Source organism: Sceloporus occidentalis, unplaced genomic scaffold (genome assembly GCF_023333645.1).
Source record: "Sceloporus occidentalis isolate IW3139 unplaced genomic scaffold, rSceOcc1.0.p SCAF_2, whole genome shotgun sequence".
NCBI lineage: Eukaryota > Metazoa > Chordata > Lepidosauria > Squamata > Phrynosomatidae > Sceloporus > Sceloporus occidentalis.
Window position 1 is genome coordinate 178,892,148 of NW_028316982.1, and position 24,131 is coordinate 178,916,278.

At 40.2% G+C, this 24,131-nt stretch overlaps 1 protein-coding gene across 1 annotated transcript in view; it reads right to left on the reverse strand.

Annotated features, from left to right (window-relative positions):
• The window catches only part of LOC149319381 (anosmin-1-like), a 120,650-nt gene that overhangs the window by 85,756 nt on the left and 10,763 nt on the right, over positions 1-24,131 (reverse strand). The window contains exon 2 of the mRNA XM_089511580.1: positions 13,658-13,705. Coding sequence (XP_089367706.1) covers positions 13,658-13,705 — 48 coding nt within the window. The remainder of the gene's footprint in view (positions 1-13,657; positions 13,706-24,131) is intronic.

Below are 24,131 nucleotides of genomic sequence, written 5' to 3' on the forward strand. Positions count from 1 at the left end.
ACAATGCTGAGTACATCAGGTAGAAACTGGATTAAACTAATCATTAGGTTGATAGCCATGGTAGAATTTTCACCCAATTCAGGAAAGATAGTAAGTTTTTGAGTTGGAAAGACAACATTTAGATTTTCATGAGCCACTAACAAAGATGAATGAATACTAGAATAATATCCCCTTTTTACTCCAAACTGGATGTTAGGATTTCTCAACTATAATATAATGCAAAGTGTTCATACCCTAAATGCTTAACAGTAATTGCTTCTGCTAGAAGGAATAATTTTCCTTTTGTGGTTACATTTGGATAGTTCAAAGAGATTCCTCTGGCAAAGCATTCTTGCCTGTGTTGGCAAATTGCATGGGAAACCCTCGAACATACAGTACTAAATTCAGCATTATTGCTTCACAAAGTAGTTTCACTAAAAACAATGCAACTTCAGATAGTTGTGATTTACAAGTCATTTGTATCTTAACAGAACAAAAGTTGGCTTTAACCCATGAGAGGGAAGTGTATTTCTTCAGCTATTCCTAGAAAAATTATGCAGGCTCTCCCTTCCAGCCTAGACAAGTGCTACTCAAAGTGGTGATCACTTGACTTCTGCCAATTCTTGGTAAATTCCAGAAGGAAAGAAACAAATGTAGCCAAAAGACACAATATGGTGTCAATCTCTTGAACATCAGGGGGGGAAAATGATTGGCAGTCCCCTAAATCCAATGGACTGAAAAGCTATCACAAGGGGCTTCTGTCTATGCCTTGAGGTTATCTTTTACCGCAGACATTTAAAGTAGGGTTTCCATATCCCAGTTGTTCCCAGGACATTCCCGCTTTTTAAGACTCTTTGGGATGTCCCACCCATTTTGGGATTATGTCCCAGACCCAGCAAGGCCTCCCTGAGCCTGATGCAGATACATGGGGCCTCTGCTGGCCAGCCAGCATACCAGCCCCCAAAACATTCAGGGGGAATGGCCTCTCTGGCATGTCCTGCACACAAGGCCTCCGCCAGCTGGATGAGGCCACAGTGAGCAGGAGGTCAAGTCAGCCCCCAAAACATCCAGGGGGCGAGACCTTTCTGGCATGGCCTGCATGTGGGGCCTCCACTGACTGGATGAGGCCAGATTGAGCCGGAGGCCAAGCCATCCCCCAAAACATCCAGAAGGTGAGGGCTACTTGGCACGGCCAGTGCACAGGGGCTCCACCAGTCGGAGGAGGTCAAAGCAAGCCAGAGACCAAGCCAGCCCCCAAAACATCCAGGAGGCAAGGCTCCCGCGTGTGGCCTGTGCAAAGGGCTTCTGCCAGCAGGAGGAAGCCAAAGAGAGCCGGAGGCCAAGCCAGCCCCCAAAACATCCAGAGGGTGAGGCCTCCCTGATGTGGCCTGTGTGCAGGGTCTCTGCTAGCTGGAGGAGGCCAGAGAGAGCAGGAAGCCAAGCCAGTGCCCAAAACATCCAAGGGCAAGGCCTGGAGATGGTCTAGAGAGAGCCAGAGTCCCAGCCCACCAGCTGAGGTGGTACAGGCACTCAGGAAGGCTGGCAGGCAGGCCTGGCTGGGGCCTGCAGGGGCAGCCTGGTGGTCTTGGGGTGATTGTAGGCAGCTGCCACCACTCACCACCCATAGCGCAGGCAGGAAGGCAGGCAGGCCTAGCTGTGGCCTCTGGGGGCGACCTGGTGGTCTTGGGAGTGCAGGTGGAGATTGAAGGCTGCCTCTGCCTTTAGTTGGTCATGTCCTCCAATTTTTGAATGTTCTACACTTTGTTCTACACTGTTTTCTACATTTTATGCAGATTTTGTGGCAGATAATTATGGCAACCCTAATTATAAGGCCCCTCATCAATGACACCTGCCCAGCATCCACCTTTTATACGCTTTCCCTAAAGATATAATGTTTATAAAGACTTGCCCTTATACATTTCCCTAAATGTATAAGGGCTAGTCTTTATAAGCATTATATCTTTGATAGCACATTATATGTGCCAATAAGGTTGTGAAGTCACTCAGACAGAGTTTTGTTTTGTAACAAACAAAACTTAACTTTATTTAATAACATGTAGCAAGAATGTAGTTTAGATAGAATAGTTTCAAGGGTAGTATGGTTACAATAATTCAACAGTTGCAGGCAATTGTCCACTCAATTTCTCTTCACTGAACTCCCCTGGAAAAAACTCTGATTTAAATCGTCTGCCTGCACTCTCAACTGCCTCCAAACACAATCAACTGAACTCTGAACTGAACTGTTAACCATCACTTACTCCTCCCTTTTAAATCTGCTCCTCCTCCGGCAGCCCCTTCCCCACAGCCAACCTGAACTAGGATTGTCAGGAAATCAAGTCTGCCCAATTATTCCACCACAGAAGCATTTCTTTAGACAACCCTATTCTGGAATAAAGTATGAAATGTTTCTGCTGACAACCTCCAGAAGCAGAGATTCGTCTTTTTAAATGGCTCTCAGAGGCAGCTGGAGGCAGGGGAAAGGGCTGGGGCAGAAGTCCCGCCCTGGAAGCCCCGCCTCTGGGGCATGGAAACCCCGCCCCCAGCACACAGCTCCAAAAAGGTTCTCCATCACTGGTCTAGAGCAAGGGACGTAAAAGTACCACTCTATTCAGTTTGGTCAGACCTCACCTGGGCACCACAATTCAAGAAGGATTCTGACAAGCTGGAATGTATCCCGAGGAGATTGACCAAAATAGTGAACGTTCTGGAAACCATGCCCTATGAAGAGTGGCTTAGGGAGTTGAATATCTTTATCCTGGAGAAGAAAAGGTTAAGAGGTGACAAGATAGTCATGTTTAAATATCTGAGGAAAGCACAAATTTATTTTCTGCTGTACTAGATTAGAACACAGAACATCGGGTTCAAACTACAAGAATGAAAATTTCAACTAAACATCAGAAAGACCTTCCTGATCGTAAGCTCTTCAACAGTGGAATAAACTACCTCAGACTGTGGTGCAAGCACCACTACAAAGAACCTCCTTCTTTGGATGTTTTTAAACAGAGGCTGGATGGTCATAGTCAGGAGTGCTTTTACTGTGTATTCCTGCACGACATGGGAGTGGACTGGTTCGCTCTTGTAATCTCTTTGATCTCAGATTCTATGAATAAGTACAGTATAGTAACAGCTTGTGTTTTAAATGTATTTTGTGAAATGTGTTCCTCTTTTCATTATATTATAGAACGGCCTTTGGTGATAACCTTTGGTTAAGCAATGAAGACTGATTAAATAAAAGGTAAAGGCTTCCCCTTTGATGGGATTGTCTAGTCGTGTCCAGTTGTAAAGGGTGGTGCTCATCTCCGATACTTAGCCAAGGGAGCCAGCACTGTCAAAGATGACTCTGTGGTCATGTGGCCAGTATGACTGCATAGAACACTGTTACCTTCCCACCTAAGTGATACTTATTTATCTACTGGCACTCTAACATGTTTAAGAACTGCTAGGTTGGCAGAAGCTGGGACTAGCGACAGGAGCTCACTTCATCGCATGGCACTTGGGTCTCAAACTGCTACCAACCTTGCAATCATCAGAGTCAGCATCTTAATTGCTAAATCATTGAGATTAAGACTAACATAAATCAGGAATCTTTCTTTAAGAAAAAAACAAAAAAGACACTAATGAAGAAGCTGTTCTCTCTTCTTTGTTGATTTGAAGTACAGTGCTTACTTTCATACTGCAAATTAATAATCCCATAAAATGCAAAGTATTATGTCTGATAGAAATATCCCAGCATGAAACACTGAACATTTACTGTAAGAATGACAGTTCCAGAGGGAGGACAAATCATGACATGATTTCAGACAGCGCCTGCTATAAAAGTCACAAGTGCCAATTATGGCCTTTTACTTCAGTGGACTTTGACTGATGGAAAGGTCCAGAAATCTCTAATTGTTTAGATCAGTAACCTCTCTTTCCATCTGCATATTCTCTGGAAGTATCTCAGTTGGATGCCCTGCTGAAGAGCTTACAGACAGAAATTTTGGAGTGTGAGCTCTTCGGTTAAAATATTAGTATTGTTTTTAAACTTATCTTATTTTAACATTTATTTATTTCATTTGTATGCCACCCTTCTCCCAAAGTGAGACTCAAGACAGTTCCCTGACAACTAAAAGACCTTCACAATAATATTTTAAAAGCAGATAAAATCACCACATAAAACAGTATAAAATCATTAAAAAGACATACAAAAGTTTTAAAACATTCCAATTAAGACAGAATGCTTTATCCAGTTCTGTTAAGGACAGAATGTTTAGTTCCCTGCTGCATTTGTAGCCTTAGTCATCCCTTCTTTCACAAAATCCTCTTTATTCTGATGACTTCAAATGGCCTGCTGGCCTCACGGTTGGGTCAATCAATCAACAACTACTGTCAGTGCATTGTTGACACCAACAATGTTTTCTTAAAGAAAAAAAGATAGCAGGATTGAGATTCACAGTGCATCAAGTCCACTTACTTCCAACCTTTGTAAATGTCACTGTGTCGGCATTCCTAAATTATGTCATCTGTTCATTTGATTTTCAATTGTGTTTAGAACTGAAGATGTGAACTTAGTGGTATTTAAACATCATGTCTCAAAAAAAGCCTCTCTTTCTCATAAAATGCTCCTGGCACAGAGATATAACATTAATTTGTTTGAAGGGTTTTGTATACCACCAAAAAGATATCCTCAAGTATAACAATAACATTATGGTTGCCTTCCTTGTGCCTTCACCTGCAAGAGCATTCAAATTACTGAAGTAATGTGTACAGCTGGCAATTAATAGCTCTCAACAGAAACTTCCATATCTCATATATATTTCAGAGAAAATGATGCATATTTACACAAACAAAAATCCTGTAGCTGCAATCCTAATTTACTGGCAAACTAAGATAAATACATCTGTCAAAGGTGAATGATTAATTCTAAGAAGAATAGCTAAGTATAATGAATAATAATGTGCAGTTTTCCACCTATAATATTGTTACACAATTAAAAATCAAGGCAATTAACATATAATCGGTTTGTTACATCACAGCCACCAAAGAATAAATTACACATGTAGAGGTCCATGTCAACAGATAAAGATTTCTGACAAAAATCAGTTGTGTTATAGTTTCAAGCTTGGAGAAAATCATGCAACACAAATATGTTTTATTAAAAACTGTCAAGTGAGAGTACACCCAAACACATGCATACATACAGAGGAGTAGTAAAATGGACAGAATAGGGACAACCTGACACTTGTCAAGCAACAGATAATTAAAGAAAGACAGTAGTAATGCAGATCTTGAAAGGTGATGACAAGAAGATTAAATCAGTTGAGGTATAAGGTAGGGAGTGAATGACTGAATTCAAAAAGGAAAGAAATCAAAAGATTTAAAGATAAATAGAACAAAGTTAAGTCTTAATTAACTCTTCTTCATTTGGATGTTTCACTAAGCTAGAGACAGATATCCCTGAGAACATACAATATTGCCTTATGTTTCACAAATAAATCAACAGAAACATTCAAGGTTTTGATCTTCCACAAATAAACCATTTACAGCATTCAAGGTTTTGATCTTTACTTTTAATGGAGCAATACAAAAACATGAAATAGAAAAATAACTTCTTGGACAGTGATGGTGTGCAATTAAATTCTGATAGATGACTTTGTTTAGAAACCACCTACTGCCTGGTAAGAGTAGCAAGAAACATTACCAGGTATTATTGTAAAGAACAAGAACAGAAAGCACAGCATGTGAACTGAATTTTGAACCTATGTGGTTAAGTAGTATTTTTTTCTCACCCAACCTGCAATAGAGAAAAGTACAGAATTTGGAGTGAGCAACTGCAGGCAAGCTGGGAGCCAGTTTTTCACAGCATATTCTGAATCCATGCTTGGCGATGGAAACCCACTGGGTGAGCTTGAGCAAGCTGCACTCTCTCGATCTCAGAGGAAGGCAAGGGCAAGCCCCCTCTGAACAAATTGTGCCAAGAACCTGTGACAGGTTCACCTTTCAGTTGTCATAGTCAGAAATGACTTGAGAGTACACAACAGTCTGTACTTTCAAATGTTTAGACAACAATGTGAAGTCGAAGGCTTTCATGGCCGGCATCCATAGTTTTTTATGGGTTTTTTGGGCTATGTGCCCATGTTCTAGAAGAGTTTCTTCCTGATGTTTCGCCAGCATCTGTGGCTGAACATGGCCACATAGCCCAAAAAACCCACAAAAAAATTCAGACAACCATATTTTTTTTAGTCCAAAATCAACATTTTGGGAGATTCAAGCATAATAGGTCTAGTAAGGCTATATCAGATGCTTCTGGGGAGTATTTGGGGGGGGGGGGGGTGGTTTGTTTTATTTTAATCTTTTTGCTCGAGTAAAAATTAAAGAGGGAGTGTTTGGATCCTTTGGGGAAATCAGAAGCAACAGGGTTATTTTCAAAATAGTTACAGCCAAATGCAATTAATGGTTTCCCTATCCTTGCTCCAAATTATACATGTGGGACACTGCCTACTGTGAGAAACCTTTGGGAAATAGGTTAAAGAGAAGGGAGAAGGCAGGGCTGGCTCTAAGTATTTGGCCACCCTAGGAAAGAAATATTTTGGCATCCCTGTCGCCCCTCATAATTATTTTCACCCCTTGATTTCTGTTGTTTCATTTATTAAAGCTAAACATGACATAAAAGGTTCCAGTCTCTTGTCATAGTATTGACAATTAGTCAAAAAGCCAGTTGGATTTTTACAGGTTAAAGACTTTTTTTATTGCTGTGACATTAAAACAACCGGTAGCTTGCTTTTACATCACTTCCGGTAATGAGTTTTCACTTTAATATTGTTTACACAAAAATTATACCAAAAAAGGCTCCGTGCCATCCCTAAATTTTGCCGCCCGAGGCTGCTGCCTAGTTTGCCTATATGAATGAACCAGCCCTGGGAGCAGGCTAAGCTGCTTCAAATGCTTTTCCTCTATGAAAAGTAGTAGAAATGGGGCTTTCATCCCTCCTCTACCCATTAAAAAGATAATCAAACACCTTTTTTCATTGGAATTTACTCCTACACTCCATGATAAGCCACTATTAGTCATATTCAGAATTACTAAAAACTGCTCTGTTTGACTGCCAGATTTATTTTGAACAATCTCTCAATGCTCAAAAAGCTATCAGAATGTTTCTTTGAAGAGTTGACAACCACAAGTTTAACTGTGATAGGTTCTTGGAAGGTCTTTCCTTTATCTCTCTATTCCTAAAACAGTATTGATTTAGCCATATGCCCTATAGCACAGATGTGTGAAATTTGTACTACAATGGCTGTGAATTCTGTCCATATTGTTTTGCAGCACCAGCCAATTACCACTTTTCCTAAGTACTAATCAGGAAATCTGGGCCCTTTTTTAACTTTTTGTCTGTATGTCCGTCAGACTTACTTTGCTTTTTTCATAGCACTGATGATTGAGCAAACCGCTGGATATATATTTCTGAATTATGCCCTACTCCATTATAAATGCTAATTGTCTGAAACTGTAAAAGACTGCAAGTATAAGGTAACCATTCTTAGTTTTCATAGAACATGTTTTGCTGCCAAATAACTAAAGATACTTTTTAAGACAGGTTTGCTATGTGAACAGACAGTGTCTTTCTGATGTACATTTTTGTTATTTCTAAAATGGTTGAGTGAATCAATCATCATTTTAATTTTTGAAGACAGCTGATTAAATGTATATTAACCTTGAGAAATATCTTGGTGGTTATAGTATATCCCACATTCTTCCCTGAAGTGAGGCAAGAGAAATTATATATGAACAACTGTCCCAAAACTACCTTTAAGCAATGGCTTTTGAAAAAACCAAACAGAGAAAAATATGGCAACCTATATCATCATGACCAAGTTGCTAAATTAGCATCCTCAAAAGTACCTGTGGATGCAATCTAACATGTCACCACTAACAGAAAACTGTGGCTTACCATAAGGGTTTATGGATCTGTGGGGAGGACAAGTTGTCTGCACAACTGGCTGACACAACAGGCCAATACCGGCATCACTGTCCATACACTCGCCCAGGCCAGTGGCTCACGCAGCCCAGGCTGCCTCTACCTGACCTCTTCTGCCTACCTGCCCACCAATACTCCTTCCCCCTCATCCCCACACTAGTGTGCAGTCCTCGTACCCAAGGGTTTATCCAGAGTTTCCAGCCTGATTTGTGGCAAACATGGACTCTTTTACTCTAGAGAACTGTCCCAGAGCATGGGTTGGACCCATGTTCCACTCATTTTGGCCCCATACACCGTCTAAACCAGTCAGTGCAGGAATGGGGTGGGAAGGTCTCTTTTCCCACTTTTGATCACCAGAGATTTCTTTTCCTGACCCTCCTCAGTTCTACTGAGTGTAGCTGGAAGATATATTTCTGTTGCATATGTATATCAATTTTTAATTCTGATTTCTTTCCACAAATAGCCATATTTACACAACCTGGAATGGATGAGCTGCTTGAAAGGTAAAGTTGGGCACTTTGTCTTCATTGATTAATTACAGTGAAGGGCATTTTAGCTCTGTGAAATGAAAATACACTTTGATCTACAGAGCACCTTGGCTGTGTAGTGGAGTGGAAGAAGACTTCTAGTATCTTTCTCTTGCTCATATTTAAGAAACATACTTTTGCCCTTCAGACAGATTATAAAAATTGCCAAATCAAAGCATCTGTTCAAAGAAAACAGATTTGTGCTGTCAAAAGCATTTTGAGGAAAACATTTGAAGATATAACTGAGTAACTCAAAAAAGGCCACTACCATAAGTGGAAAAAATTCTCATTTGTTTTCTTACTGCTGACTACCACTGAATTCATCCACCTAAAATATATGTCATGCCAGGAAGATTTCTCTAGGAGAGAAAACCCCAAATCTTCTTCAGGCCAAAAGCTGGTTGAGTAAAATGGACATTCTTTTCCTTACATCTCACTGCACTGACATTCAAAAATAATCACAACACATTCAGGGATAAAAGAAGCATTGCTTCCTTATGATTTACTTATTTCCATTTTCATACAGGAATAACAATAAAAAGAGCGATGCATGCATACCTAAAACTATGTGCTCCTTCTTAGAGCATTGGTATCTTGAAAGTGTTCACATGCTCATGCCAACCAGCATGATAATGTTCCAGAATTGAAACAAGATGGAGATCCACACAATATACAGTTGTACTCATCTCAGCCACAGATGATTAATCATGCTACCTTATTCTGTCAACAAACTATTTATTAGTGTTCTGTTCACTCCAAGTCCACTGTTAAGATTTGACAGGTTTGCTATCTGCGGATTTAAGCATCTGTGGATGGCAAGTCCCCATTGTCCCCAATGGTGGCACATGCACACAACCTCACCTCCATTAGGGACAACAGAACTTCAGACAAGCCCGTGTTCGTTATCCCTAATGACCACATGCATGCAGCATCATTGGGGACAACAGGACTTGAAGTCTCACAGTTTTTGATACCTGTGGAGGGGTCCCACTGTACTTTGATACCACTCCACTCAATTGAACTTGCATCTGCAGACCAGAGACGCATGGATATCTCCCAGCACCTGTAGCAGAAAGCCACCATCCCCCATATCCTTTGCTTGTGCAAAACCAGATTCATGTTCCTACTCATCTTTGCCACAAAAAGAAAGGAAGGGAGGGAGGGAGGGAGGGAGGGAGGGAGGGAGGGAGGGAGGGAGGGAGGGATGGTGAGGACTATGACACTTATAGGAGGTAGTAGCAATGGTGATCGTGACAACCCCAACACATATTGACAGAACACTAAGAGGAAGCCACATCCCACCCTCCAGAGACTAACTCCAAGAACTTTATCGCACCACATTCTCCAGGCAGGGATGAAACGGAAAGGAAGGGGCCAGGAATAAGTGGGGGACACATTTTACAGCACACTGAAGTCCCTCACTCGTTCCATTCCATTCCCCATCCGTTCCACAACTGTTCAGAACAGTTCTCAAAAACTGCCCCCTCTGGGGACAGATTGGGAGCAGAAGAGAGGGGAATGGAACAAGTGAGGGACTTCCTTGTGTGTGGTAAAATGCGTCCCCCGCTTGTTCCATTTCCCTGCCAGGCTCATTTTGTACCGTTCTCATCGCTTCTTCATTGCCTATGTCCAATACATCCTTAATGGCACTACTACGGGGGGAAGGTCACCTGAAAAATCACTTAAACCAAATTTTAAAGATTATGCCACCCATGCACCATTTTTGCAACATCTTAGTCATCCTAATAAAAGCACGTACCTATTTTTGTTTTCAGTTATGGATCATGCAGTTGTTGTTTTTTTAATTTGCAAGCTCTCACTTTTTATACATGCACATATCACTGTCATACACTATGTTCACAAAGTGTGCAGCCATGAATGATCAAGTATCTTCTTCATTCCAACAGTGACTAACAATAAACTTGTTTCTCACAATAGTACAGTCGGCCCTCCTTATACGTGGATTTGCCATCCGCGGATTTGAGCATCCGCGGATGGCAAATCGGGAAATTGTCCCCAATGGCGGCATGCGTGCACGTGCGCCGCCATTGGGGACAATTTCCTTCTCCTCCCTCCCCTCCCTCGCTTCCCTCCTACCTTCCCTCCCTCCCTGCCTCCCTCCCTTCCCTTCCCCTTACTTACCTTTCTCTCTCGTCACAGCGGCTTGGCCTCCGCCGCTGCCGCTGCGGGGGAAGCCGGGTGGCGGCGGCAGCAGCGGAGGCCAAGCCTCGGTTTCCTCACCACTGCCGAGAAAGTGCGCAATGGTGGTGCTGGAGGCCTCTTGGCCCCCAACAGCACCGCCACCGGGCCTTTCCTGCGGTGGCGGCGAGGAAGTAGGGCTGCCGCGCCGGAGGCCTTCAAGGCCTCCCGCGCCAGCACCCGGCCTCCTCCAGGCCTCCGCGGCCACGGAAGGGGCAGGTGTCAGTGCTGGGGCCTCTTGGCCTCCAGCACCGGTATCCGGCCCTTCCACAGCGGCAGAGGCCTGGAGGAGGCCAGATGCCGGCACGGGAGGCCTTGAAGGCCTCCGGCGCGGCAGCCCTACTTCCTCGCCGCCACCACAGGAAAGGCCCGGTGGCGGTGTTGTTGGGGGCCAAGAGACCTCCAGCACCGCCATCGCGTGCTTTCTCGGCGGTGGCGAGGAAACCGAGGCTTGGCCTCCGCCTCCGCCGCTGCAACCCGGCTTCCCCCGCAGCGGCGGCGGCGGAGGCCAAGCCGCTGCGACGAGAGAGAAAGGTAAGTAAGGGGAAGGGAAGGGAGGGAGGCAGGGAGGGAAGGGAGGAGGGAAGCGAGGGAGGGGAGGGAGAAGGAACTTTTGTCCCAATGGTGGCGTGCGTGCACGCGCGCCGCCATTGGGACAAATGGGACTTGAGCATACGTGGATTTTGTTATACGTGGGGGGGTCCGGAACGGATCCCCCGCATATAACAAGGACCCACTGTACACCCGTGTTCTGTCTCACCATGCTAGAGTGACCCAAGAGACAATCCTTACTCAATAATGATGTTCAGTTTGCACTGTAATAACAAATCATATAACTAGATAAACATACATAGCAGCATAGGATTAGAAAAGCAAAGCATCAGAAAAACAGGATTAGTTAAATTACTTTTAAAAGAATCAGAAGGGTGTTTTAAATGTATACTAAAGCTTTAGTACAGGTGTCCATCTCTTTGACAGTAACCAGAAAAGCTATTATGTTTAATCCCTATTCAGCTTTAGATTCTGACTTTTTCCTTCATTCTTTAAGCAGCAATGTTTTTGGAATTGAATTCATTTTACAGATTCCCAGGCTAGAATATTTATAATATCAGCACAAATAATTAGCTAAAACAGGATAGTAATGCCAAAAGTGATGAAATGCTATGCTAATCCTGACAACTATATCTTAGCATATGCAAATTAAATAAATAAATAAAAATAATCTCATTTAAGCATTTTTCAGCAATTTAACTTGAAGGGATATTTTTGGTACATTTAGAGAAATGCAATAGAGAAGAACAGTTGAATTATAAAATTATTTTCACAGGTTTTTTTTTAAATAGCATCAAGTTTTCTGAAATAACAGACTAAGAAGCTTTTGAAATACAATTTATCAACATCTATTCACACCAATATGTTACCAGCAATAGTCATACATTTTGTTGCTTTTCCTTGTTTTTTAGGAAATGAGATTTGCTAGGCCTCTCCTAAAAGAGACTGTACTTATTTCAAAACATCTCATGGTAACAAGCATGATGGATATTCCTTATTTCACAGCACAGAAGCTCCACTCAGTTTAAAGAAGAAACAGACTTGTACAGTTTTCATTAAACATTTCCCCTCCCTTTTCATGTGACTACTAATCCAAACCTAAAATGAGTCATTATAATCTGCTGGAACAAACTGCTATGGGGAAAAAATTAATGTCAATGGAGTTTTTTAAGGAATAGTAATGTATCAGATTTCTATGTAAAGTTCTGACAGTAAATGTTTTACAGAATGAAGCAGAAATCACATATATCTGTTTACCTAATAATAGTATTAGCATTCAGAACAATTAGATTAAGATACATTCCTTTACATTCTTTTTTCCACATTAAATGTCCTATTTCATTTCTCACCAAATTTCATTTCTTGCCATTAGTTGTCAAAAACTCAACCATGAAAAAGATTATATGGTTTTTGTTGTGATTCTAAACTGTTGGAGTGGAGACCTTTAGTTCCTGTGAATTAGGTCCTCATTAACTATCAATTCTTCAAATAAAAAAACTATAAAATGCAGATATCAGCATGCTGCAATGAATATCTTTGTGCATTATGAAATCATGGAGTTGCCTGGGATAAATCGTTTTTTGTTTTTGTTTTTCTCTCAGCAAACCCTTAGAACCTAAGTTTAATAGCTTTGCAGGTGAATTTCTGAGGCAATGGAATAGATGCACTCAGCATTGTATGTGAATGAAAAGAGCAGTCAGTGACTAAGCCCTGTAGTTCCAACTTTGACCCCCTAAAGCTGATGAATCATTGTTGCTTCTCTCCAGGCAACTTAGCAAGATGCTTTTCCAGTAGAATCAAATGGTTATTAGCTCACTTACACTCTAATCTTTGGAGGGTCAAAATGTCAGCTAACACAAAAACACAACAGTAAGACCAGCAGAAATCTCCAAAGACGTTAACTCTTCAGTAAATTAAATTACCCAGCAGAATAAAATATTGGACCTTCAGCGGTTTTGAACTTGAGCAGAGTTAGTTAATAAGATCAGTTATGCTCATTCTACCTTCTCAAGAACTACTAACTATAGAATAAATATTATTAGGCACATTTTAACTCTTGTAAACACTAATGAAGCATCTAAACTAGTAAAGCATTTTTAAATCCCACTAATTTCAAACGGAAAAGAACAGAGATGTGCCATGGAAGTCAATGGAACTTCCATGGAATGTACTTTTTTTAATCATATAGCTTTATGGCTACCATAAAGTCATAGCAACATACAGCAACTATACATACATGTGTAACAATTGTATGTACTCAGTTATAAAGAACCCACACGCACATCAAGCGAAATTGTAATTCTAGAAATTGTGTTATAGGAGGAAACATATTATAGTGCCTACAGCAACCCCTACAGGTAGCAATCCATACAGATTCCTTCCACAAGGAAGTGCGTTAACTGATGATTATAGTATGCCTTCTTTTTAAAGTGACAAAGCACCATACCTTTGAGCACTGTTTGTGATTCTGGCACCAGACCAAGGAACCATTATTCTGGAAAAAGAGTTTAAAAAAGAAATATTAGTGATATATCATCTTCAAAAACTTTCTTCATTAGTTTTCAGCTACATTTTTGCTACGAACGTTTATAGATTTAGAAGGTTTAAATGAGAGTATGTACAACATCCATGGTAAAATAAATCTGCACAAATCTGAACTTTAAGGGGTGGTTTGCAATGATCGCATATTATTAGTTTGTTTCCATCCCTGCTTCACAGTGGTGCATGTTTTTTTTTTTATTTAAAAAAAATGAAATTTCCCCTGTGCTAGTGACAGCTTTTCAGCTAAAGAAGTCCTCACTCAGACTAAGGTATTGAGGGAGGGGACGAGATGACAAGATCAACATGATTTATGTATTTTGCCATATCTAACCACTGTGAAGTACAACTGGCCCTTGGTATCAAGTGCAGTTTGGTTCCAGGACCCTCCCATGAATACCAAAATCCTTGGATGCTCAAGATCCATTAAATGGAATGGAATATGAAATGGCAAAATCAAGGATTTTGTTTTTTAAAAAAATTAAAATATTTTCAAGCCATGGATGTGTGAATCTGTGGATTAAAAAACTGTGAATATGGAGGGCTGACTATATCCTTCATACATTCTGAGTATTCTGCCATGTATAATTACAGTAACTATTTTCAAAAGATACACAAAATCAGGGACTCACCTGTTCACCACTTTGGAAATCCCATGCATGTATTTTACAACAAATGCAAAACAACATGATATGCAGTGTGAGCATATCAAAATGCATATGCACATTCATCTAGTTTCTTTGATCTTTCCACCCATGTTAAAAGAGTATTGCTAATAAGAGACAGATTAAAGGGTTAAAATGTTGTGTACTGTTTTATGGCATCCCAGCACATCTGAATGTCCTTTATGCTTTACACAAGTCTGGATGACCAGATAATGATCTTAATTTCAAATCCATGGATTGAAGAAACTTTAGGGGCTGGAATTCTTCAACACTAAGGGCGACCCCAACAGTTCCACTGCATTCAAGTCATCCCCAGTTCTGATGGAGTGGGAAAAGAATGCAGATACAGTGTTGTGAAACATGAAGAAAAGTAACTCTTAGTTCATCCTGCTTTCTTCTAGTGGAGTCAATGGATACAGAATTACATCGGTTCCTACATATTCATGGGTATGTATATTTTATCAATTAGTTTAGGATTCAGCAGAGGTATGCTTTTTCCCTGTGCCACTCATACCACTTTCTTGGTAGCACCAGAAGAAGATTCCACTGATGTATCTCCTTCTCCTCCAGTGGAGCAACAAGCCAAACCTTAGCTGCAGTCAACACCATCTCAACCAGTGTATCTTAGGAACAGGATTCCCACCATGGAAAGGAATTTTCCATACTATGTACAAATAAAAGTTCTTAAATCTTCCCAGATCTAACCCCGAAGAGTACATTACATGTTCAGCTATTAAACAGTCACAACAGTCACAACTTTAAATGTACTGATCTTATGGTTGGCAGCAATGACCCATAAATTAGCCTAAATGTATTAAAGCACATGTATAAATAAATGTGAAATGTAATACTTGTGGCAAATACTCATGAAAGGACAGGAACAGAAATAAAAGTTTTGTAGGATGCCATAAATAACATACAGTTAACAAGAATACTTCAGCAGACTTAGTGCCAGACAAGAATTTATTATTTCCTGTTACAAAACCTAGCCAGCAGTAACTTTAAAGTAATATTTCATACACTACTTTTTATTCCTTCTTCATTTCTTCTTCATATGAAGGACTGGCAAAAAGGGGCAATGTTTGCAGTAACATGTTAGTATCAACTAGGAGCTTTGTGGACTGCTTTCACTTAATCAGGTTAAGCACTCTTGGTTTTGGAATATATTGGTTGGAATAATACCCCAATAAATATCCATAGGAGAGCAAGCATGGGGTAATGGTTTGCGCATTGGACTACATTTCTGGAGACCAAGGTACAAATCCCCACTCAACCATGGAAATCCACTGGGTGACCATGGGCAAATCTCTCGGCCTCAAAGGGTGAAAAATACAACCCCCCTCTGAACAGGTCTTATCAGTGGCCAGGAGTATATTCTCAAGGGACAGGTGCAGTTGATGCACTAGTTCCTTGAGGCTAGCATATGCACTCCTGCTCACAGCTGAAACCTAGACCCAGGAAAAGAAATTCCAGTTAAACGTTTGGAAGAATTTCCTGATGATAAGAGCTGCCCAACAGTGGAATACATCAAGATCCTGATCAGTTCAGGAATATGCCAAAGATGCAAATCTGAGATTTTAGAGGAAGTGCACCCCTATCCAACACAAGCTGAATCCCTATTCCCTGTTCTGCCTTACAATTGAACAGGAGTACCTCTATTTTTTCTGGATTAAGTTTCAATTTCTTCACCCTCATCTAGTCCTGGTTTAATACAGAAAGAGCTTCCTTGAAAATGGATAGAAAAGAGAACCACAAAACTGCACCCCAAAACTCCAAATGACATCTCCCAGCGGTTTTATGTAAATATTAAAGAGCATGGGGGACTGAACCAAGTTCTGAGAGATACAACAGGCTAGTGGCCAGGGTATCCAACAGATATCCCTCAGCATCACCTTCTGAATCTACCTCTGAGAAAGACTGAGCTACTGTTAAACAGTGCCCCTGAGCCCCATCCCAGAGTGGTAACCAGAGAGGTATGGCTGATGATACTGAAAGTTCCTGAGATGTCCACCAGGATCAGCAAGGACACATTCTCCCTGTCTACTTCCCTGCATAGGTCATCTACCAAGATAACCAATGCTATCTCTGTCCCACCACCATCCTGAAGTCAAACTGAAATGAATCTAGAAAAATCTCTAGGTTAGAACCTTGTATAAAAAAAAGAGGAACATTCGAAACTAAACTCGTCTCAGTTGTTCAATCTTATTTTAGACCTACTAGAAACAACAAAAAAACTGGTGCTTCATAAACCCTATGAAGTCATTGCATCCCTTTGACATGTGACCAAATTTCTCATATAGCAAAATAAAATTACAATATTCTTTTCTAGATAACTTCCCTTGCTGCCGCTTCATTTAACTCCTAATGTTAGTTCCTAATGTTATGTTGAATAATAAGTTAGTTTGAGAACATTTACTACTTACTCACACTAGTCTCTTTCTCATTTCTATCATTAACATGTTAAGAACAGTTAATCCAGCCATGTACATGTGCTACAAATTCATGGCTGGTTTAGTAGCCTTTATTGCAAGGAACCAGAAATTGACTAGAACATGTTGTTACAAGTACTCAGCTGAATACTTCTGTAGGCAGGTATCATAGCCACCATTAAATTGTTGGCACATAATATGTCAATGTCCAAGGCTTCATCTTGCTTCCAATTTTAACTAGAAATTCTCAGCTTCAGTTTATCCATACATACACATCCCCTGGAGGGTAAAAGCCTAATACCTTAATACTGCTAGAGAATTGCCCTTTCAGGAAAATATCCACTATCATTAAACAAACACAAACACACACAATTAACATTGACAAAACAAAAGAGCTAGGCCCCTCATTCAAAACTGACCAGGCTAGCCAAATTCACAGCAATATTATTGCCTGTCCCATGGCTATATGCGTAGTATATGTACATGTCTCTAGGCAATGCACAAATTGTTTAAAAATTCATTCAAGGTATTTTTCAATACCTTTCCTTTCATAAGCAAAAATGACAGAAAATCCATTTTCAGGAATATGAAAGAAAATCCTTTCGAACAAGGAGCAACATTCTTCTCATCTGTTTCATTTCATCCCAGTGCCCAAGGACAAAGATTTAAATTGCAAAGCCATGAAGTATGCTTTTTGCAGTCATGTAATGATCTGATGGTATTTGACAAAATTGATCATGGCAAACAAAGGAGGTGCACCAGCCAAATCCCAAGCTAAAGATGCAAACAGTTTTATATCCTAACATTTTTGAGCACTTAAAGCTGTTCTTCAGTGAATGAACTAAAGAAAATACAAAGTATAATAAACAGAATGTAATTCTCTCTTGTCAGTGAAGTGGAATGGCCCCGTAACTTTTTACTGACAGGAAACTGCCATCAATAAAAAGTTACAGGGCCATTACACTTCACTGACAGGATAAGGTCGGGATTAGAGCCACGCCATGGGACATTGTCTGATAATCCCACAATTGTGCAATAAGAACAGGAGCATTCCGCTTTTCTCTTGTCTTTTTTCATAATCTGATAATCTCCACAAGAAAGGTTTAGCTGAAATCCAGAACTCTGTCTCATTTTCTTTCTGTTCTTAGAATGTCCTTGTAGCAGCACCCATGAAATTCATAACTGGGACACTGCAGCTTTCAGACTCCCAAGCAATATGGCAACCTATTCCAAGATAGAACCACTTCAGAACACAGCTGGAAGACAGTGGGCCCTTCCATCCACACGGGTTTGGTTCCCTGCATAGTGTGGATGGGAAAAACTGTTAGGAGCTCAAGATCATATTAAGCAATGGGCAACCAAGTGTGCATGCCCGTGTCAGCATGCCCATAGGCATGCACTGTCATTGGCTAAAATCAGGCAAGGTGATCAGAAGGTGCTCCAATCTGCAGATGACTAGCTATTGATATGGCAGGCTAACTGTATGACTGAATGATCCCTTGAAATAGTGATTCTCAAACTTTGGATCTCCAGATACTCTGGACCTGAATACCTGGACTATTGCCCATGATTGCTTGACCTCTAGGAATTCAAGTCAAATCATCTGGAGGACCAAAGAATGAAAAGTACTGAGTTCAATGGTCCTCCTCACTAGCCTGAAAGAAGCCCCTGAATCCCTCTAGCGTATGTGCAGGGAATGCTGGCATGACATCTTTTACTGAATATGTAAATGCAAATCCAGAAATAAAAGGTTCTCCAAGCTACACTGCATATCTCTACAAAATCATGTCCTTGCAGTTGGACAAACAGGAATGGACTGAATATAAGATCTTTTTTTTTTTAAAAAAAAAGGCAGCAAACCCAAGTTATAGAAGCATTTATAAAGAAAATAAGGTTCTGCTTTCATCTCTAGCTGCTGGCAAATAGAAGCAAGAGTTTGCCTGGATTTAACAAATGAAAAGACTTCTCCACCTGATCGTAACAAAAAAGGAATTTCACTATACTGTTTTAAACAGATATCTTAGTGGACCAATATATAGTTCTTAAGATGATATCATAACATTTTACCATATGATAGATAGATATAATAGAACAATTTGTGCATCGGACTACATCCTGAAGCCACCCCATATCGCTACCATATTTCAGTTTTCAAACAATATGTGGAAATTAGATGCAGAACTGCAACTGTGATACTTACTACAAATTTACCACATAAGGATGGGGAACCTTTTTAAGCAGAGGGCTGCATTCACACATAGGCAAGCACTTGAGGAATGCATTCCTGCAGTGAATAAGGCTTCAGACAAAAGTTGGCAGTGCATACACACAAGCATTATCTCCTCCTCTTTCTCATGCCTGCAGAGTCCCACTGCTCAGCTAATGATGGAGTAATGGCAAGGGGATCATTAAACCTCACCCTCCTTGGTCCCCGTCCCCCCTTTGGTGTGTGCTCTCTCTCACACATATGCACACAGACACAGCTATTTACTAAAAACCCACTTCAGCAGTAGTGGAAAATGGGTTCAATAATTCAATTTTTCCTGCTTCTCAATAATTTTCTAACCATAAGGGAAGTGGGGAGATTATGGGGCGGTACCTAAAAAGAAAAAGCACAACAGATGGGGGAGCCATATGGGCCACCTAGGGGCCAAGGGTCCTCTCCCTGGTTTAGCACATCTTTATAATTACCCCTCTTCATTCTACTACAGTGCTTCCTGAATATTGCCCCTGGAGATCCACTTTAAGTACAAGCTGTAAAAACAAAGATCAAGACTGTATGTCATAAATGCAGTAGATGCCTGAGTTATGACAGCCTTCTTGTGGTTTCCTGAACATTGACACTATAATATATAAGACCCGGGCTTGCAATAAAACTCGTATATATTCAATATCAGAATGAGATTAAAGCAAAATAATTTGAATTCAGATTAAACACCATCATGAAAATGACACTCCATCTCATTTCATAAGAACTGTAAAGCAATTAAATAAGAATGGGGGGAATCTTGTTCAGAATTACTTTTAAGTGCTCTCTCTCTCTCTCTCTCTCTCTCTTTCTCTCTCATTCATTCATTTTCATTCTTACTTGCCCTCACAAACACATACATACACACACAAACACAGAGACAGAGAGAGAGAGAAAATAGAGCATACGATGTGATATTGAAAAACTGGAGTACATCCAGAGGAGGGCAACTAACATGGTGAAAGGTCTGGAAGCCATGTGAAAAACTGGAGTACATCCAGAGGAGGGCAACTAACATGGTGAAAGGTCTGGAAGCCATGAGAAACAGTTTAGGGAGTTAGGTATGTTTAGCCTGAAGAAGAGAAGGTTAAGAAGGGACTTGTTAGCCATGTTTAGGTATTTGAAAGTATGTCAAATTGAGGATGGAGCAAGCTTGTTTTCTGCTGCTCCAGAGACTAGGACATGGAGCAATGGATTCAAACTACAGGAAATTAAATTCCACTTAAAGATTAGGAAGAACTTCCTGACAGTAAGAACTGTTCCAATAGTGGAATATGTGGTCTTGGAATGTGGTGAAGTCTCCTTAAATGTAGGCTGGATGGCCATCTGTCAGAAATGCTTTGATTATATATTCCTGCATGGCAGGGGATGGTGACGTCACTGGGGGATCTGAGGGGGGCGGGGTCCTACCAGGTGATACCCTAAAGAGGAGTTAAAACCACTACTCCCCAAACATCTGCCTTTTGGCAGAAATGGGCTGTGGTGTTTGACTGCATCTCTTTAAAATGCTGAAGAGATGATATCTTTGTGGCAAGGTTCAGTGGGAGTAGAGGGGAAAGTTTCAAAAAATCAAATGTTAAATGGGTTTTTTTAATTAAAAATATATTTTAAAAAAAATCTGTTATAAAAATCTTTAAAAACGTCACATCTTATCAAATTTTCACTTTAACCACATGAAACTATGTACATGTAAATACATTTAGGCTGTGTATATGATACTGTAATTTAAAGGTATACTTTTTATTTTGCTAGTTATTTAAGTCACAATTTACATTCAGTGATATGTGAGAATTACGATTTATGAGTAACATTAGTACGAACACCATTACTAAGGATTCTGTATGGTGTGATGTGGGACCAGGTCAATAGGAGGATGACACCATGAGTTACCGCACCAGGTGACGCCAACCCTAGTGACTCTATTGGCAAGGGGTGGAATGGATGGCCCTTGGGGTCTCTTTCTACTCTATGATTATATGTATATAGGCAATCCCAATTCAAATCCTTGACTTTCTGTTCCCAAAAATGTGAAAGATCCATGTGGCTCTCTAGAAAAACACCGCCAGTGCCAACAGTCAACACTAAGTTAGATGGAATAATGGTATGATATGCTATAAAATAGCTTTATAAATTCATAGTAGTTTTTCCTCTTAAATATTCATCTCTGCTCTCACAGCTTGACTATTCACCAGGCCTTAAGAAAATCTACATATATTTGTTAGATTTTAAAAACATTTTCTGATGTTATACAGTACAAGTACAGATTTAATTCTGCATTTTAAAAAATACAATAGAGGGATTAGAGATCATATGGCATAGTGGACTGGAGCCTGAGCTGAAGCCAGTATAGAATTTAATACATCTCCTCAAAAACAACAGGAACATTTAGATCATAATACATCATCAAACCATAATGCCCTATTAATATCTTCTCGACTGAGTTTGTTTTCTCCTACAATACTCTTGTTACATTTCATTCTGAATTTGAATGTGAGTCATCACATACTGTATATGAAACACACAAAACACAAATGAAAGCAAAGGGAATCATGGGATTTCCAGCTTTAACAAGCTACTTTTCAGGTCATAAAATGTAGGTACTAGATTGAACTCATATTATACAATGTCCAGGGCCAAGAATTAATAATTAGGCAATTTACATTAGTTAGTCAGAAATTCTCTGATGTCTGTCTTGAACATTTAGAAAGCCATGGTTTCTTTATATAAATCTATTCTGGATTATAACCACAGACTTAAAATAATCAATTGATACAGCTTGGCTTCACATGATGATATCTATGTAACTTAAAGCACATCAATATTCTACATAATTTATTAAGAAACGTGTTTTTGCTTATTTGTACTCACATCTACTTTGCCATACTCAAATTCTAACTCTCACATGTGTATAGGGCCTCAGAATATTGTCTTTTTTTTAATTCTAACACATTATGGACAATGTGATGGCTGTTCTACAACAGCCATTTTGGCCTACAACTCCGTTCATGCACAGAAATAATGTGAACTGTAGTCAAATATATCTGGTAAACATCAAATTGAGGACAAGCTATTTATAGTTGCCCAGATGTTATCAGACCAAAACTCCCATCATCCTCCAGCACTGGTCCTGCTGGCAAGATCCTATGAGATTAAGAGCTCAACAATATCTAGAGGTTTCTAGGTTGCAGTTCCAAAAGCCCATCACCACTGGCAACAGAGTTGGTGAAACTTGTCAAACACTCCCAAAGGGCTATAGATTTCCATCCTGGTCTACAGCTATATAGATTGCATTGCCTGTAACATTACAATATTACATTAAAATCCATAGCAGAATGTCCAGAGTCTATCCTATATTGTCCCCCCCCCCAAAAAAAAAAAAAAGCCCATGGAGGTTGCTTGCATTCAGGACCACACTTTGTCCACCATGAGCTAAAAAATGAATGCAAATACATTTGAACGCATCTTTTTTACACAATTTCTACCACTGACCACTTAGAGTCTAAGAGGTCAGTGGTAGAAATTGTGTACAAAACAGGCAGGCAAATGGAGCCTCAGTCATAGTGGGAGAATACAGGGGAAAGGCAACAAGGAGGCTATATTTAAACTGTTGTAAACTATTGTGTGGGCAAGAATTTAAAAATCTCCATCGTAAACACTTTATTAGTGATATTTTAAAATTTTAGTCAAAAACGAACCCTCCCAAAATTAGGTCGACTTAACCACAGGTCAATGTAAGTAATGTCACTTCTTCTCTACCTAAGGAACAAGTGCCTTATGCCATTACTTACGGAGATAAAATGAACCATATTTAACCCTGCTCTGTAGTGAACCATATTCCAGTGTCTCAATCCATTTATTATTATTCTGTTTTCTGCCTTTTCCAGTCTTGTGCATTCCAGGAGAGCTTAGCCTGCAACATCCAAAGCCATGCTGACAGGAAATGGGAAAGAGTGTACAGTGGGTCATTGCTAGCCAATAGTATTTGGTCCCATGACCCCCCATGGATACCAAAATCCATAGCTGCTCAAGTCCCATTATATACAATGGCATTGTAAAATGCTGTCCCTTATGGCAAAATCAAGGTTTGCTTTTCTGGAATTTAGGGTTTTTGCTCCCAAGCCACGAATGACTGAATCCATGGATGCATAATTTGTGGGTATGGAGAGCCAACTGTACTATGATACTAATTTTACACTGAGGAATCTGCTAACATTTGAAGGACATGGAAATACTATTTATTTGGAATAAGTTCCCTGTAATGCAGCAACAAAGCCCCAACAATGAAGATGTTTAAAGAGTAGGTTCAGAATTCCCAAATACTTAAAAGACAGCTTGGCTTTTTATAGCCTCATGGTTAAAGGTTATTCTTGATTTAAATGAATTTAGACACAGATATATCTCATAGCCTTGGGTATTCCATAGGGGTGGTCTAAATGACTGCAAGTATGGTCTGATGTCTTGTTGGATTTAGCTTGATTTCTGCTGTTTTTCATTCTTAGTCCAGTTATGGATAACCTTAAATCACTACAGGCTAAAAGTAATGTATAACTTCTTTGAAACATGCTGAAATTCAGTACCAGCTGGTGCCTTAAAAATTAAGCCTGGGGACTGGTGAATAACTGGGTTTATGCAAAAAGTCCCATGTGGTTCCTTGTTTTTGCACTCTTGACATTATAGTGTCTATAGGCATATTTCCACTTGTATTGTTTACATCCACAATGTGATATACCAGTTTCTGTTGTAGTGGGTCTTATGTTCCATTTGCAGCTCTTATACCTTGATTATATTTTGTATTTGTGTGTTTATTCCTTTTAATGTATATACTTGTGTATGTCGAGAAAGTTAGGTCAAAAAATTGATCTACAAGACCTAGGTCAACTGGTCAATAAGGTACTTTGACCTGAGTTTCTCTCCAGCCGGGCTGCCTCCATAAGGGTCAGCCCAGTTGGGAAGATGCTGAGGAGGGTGACCAATCACCCTGCAGCCTTTTCATAGCTGGGATCCCTCCTTGGGAGAAAGCCCAGCTGGGAAGATGCTGAG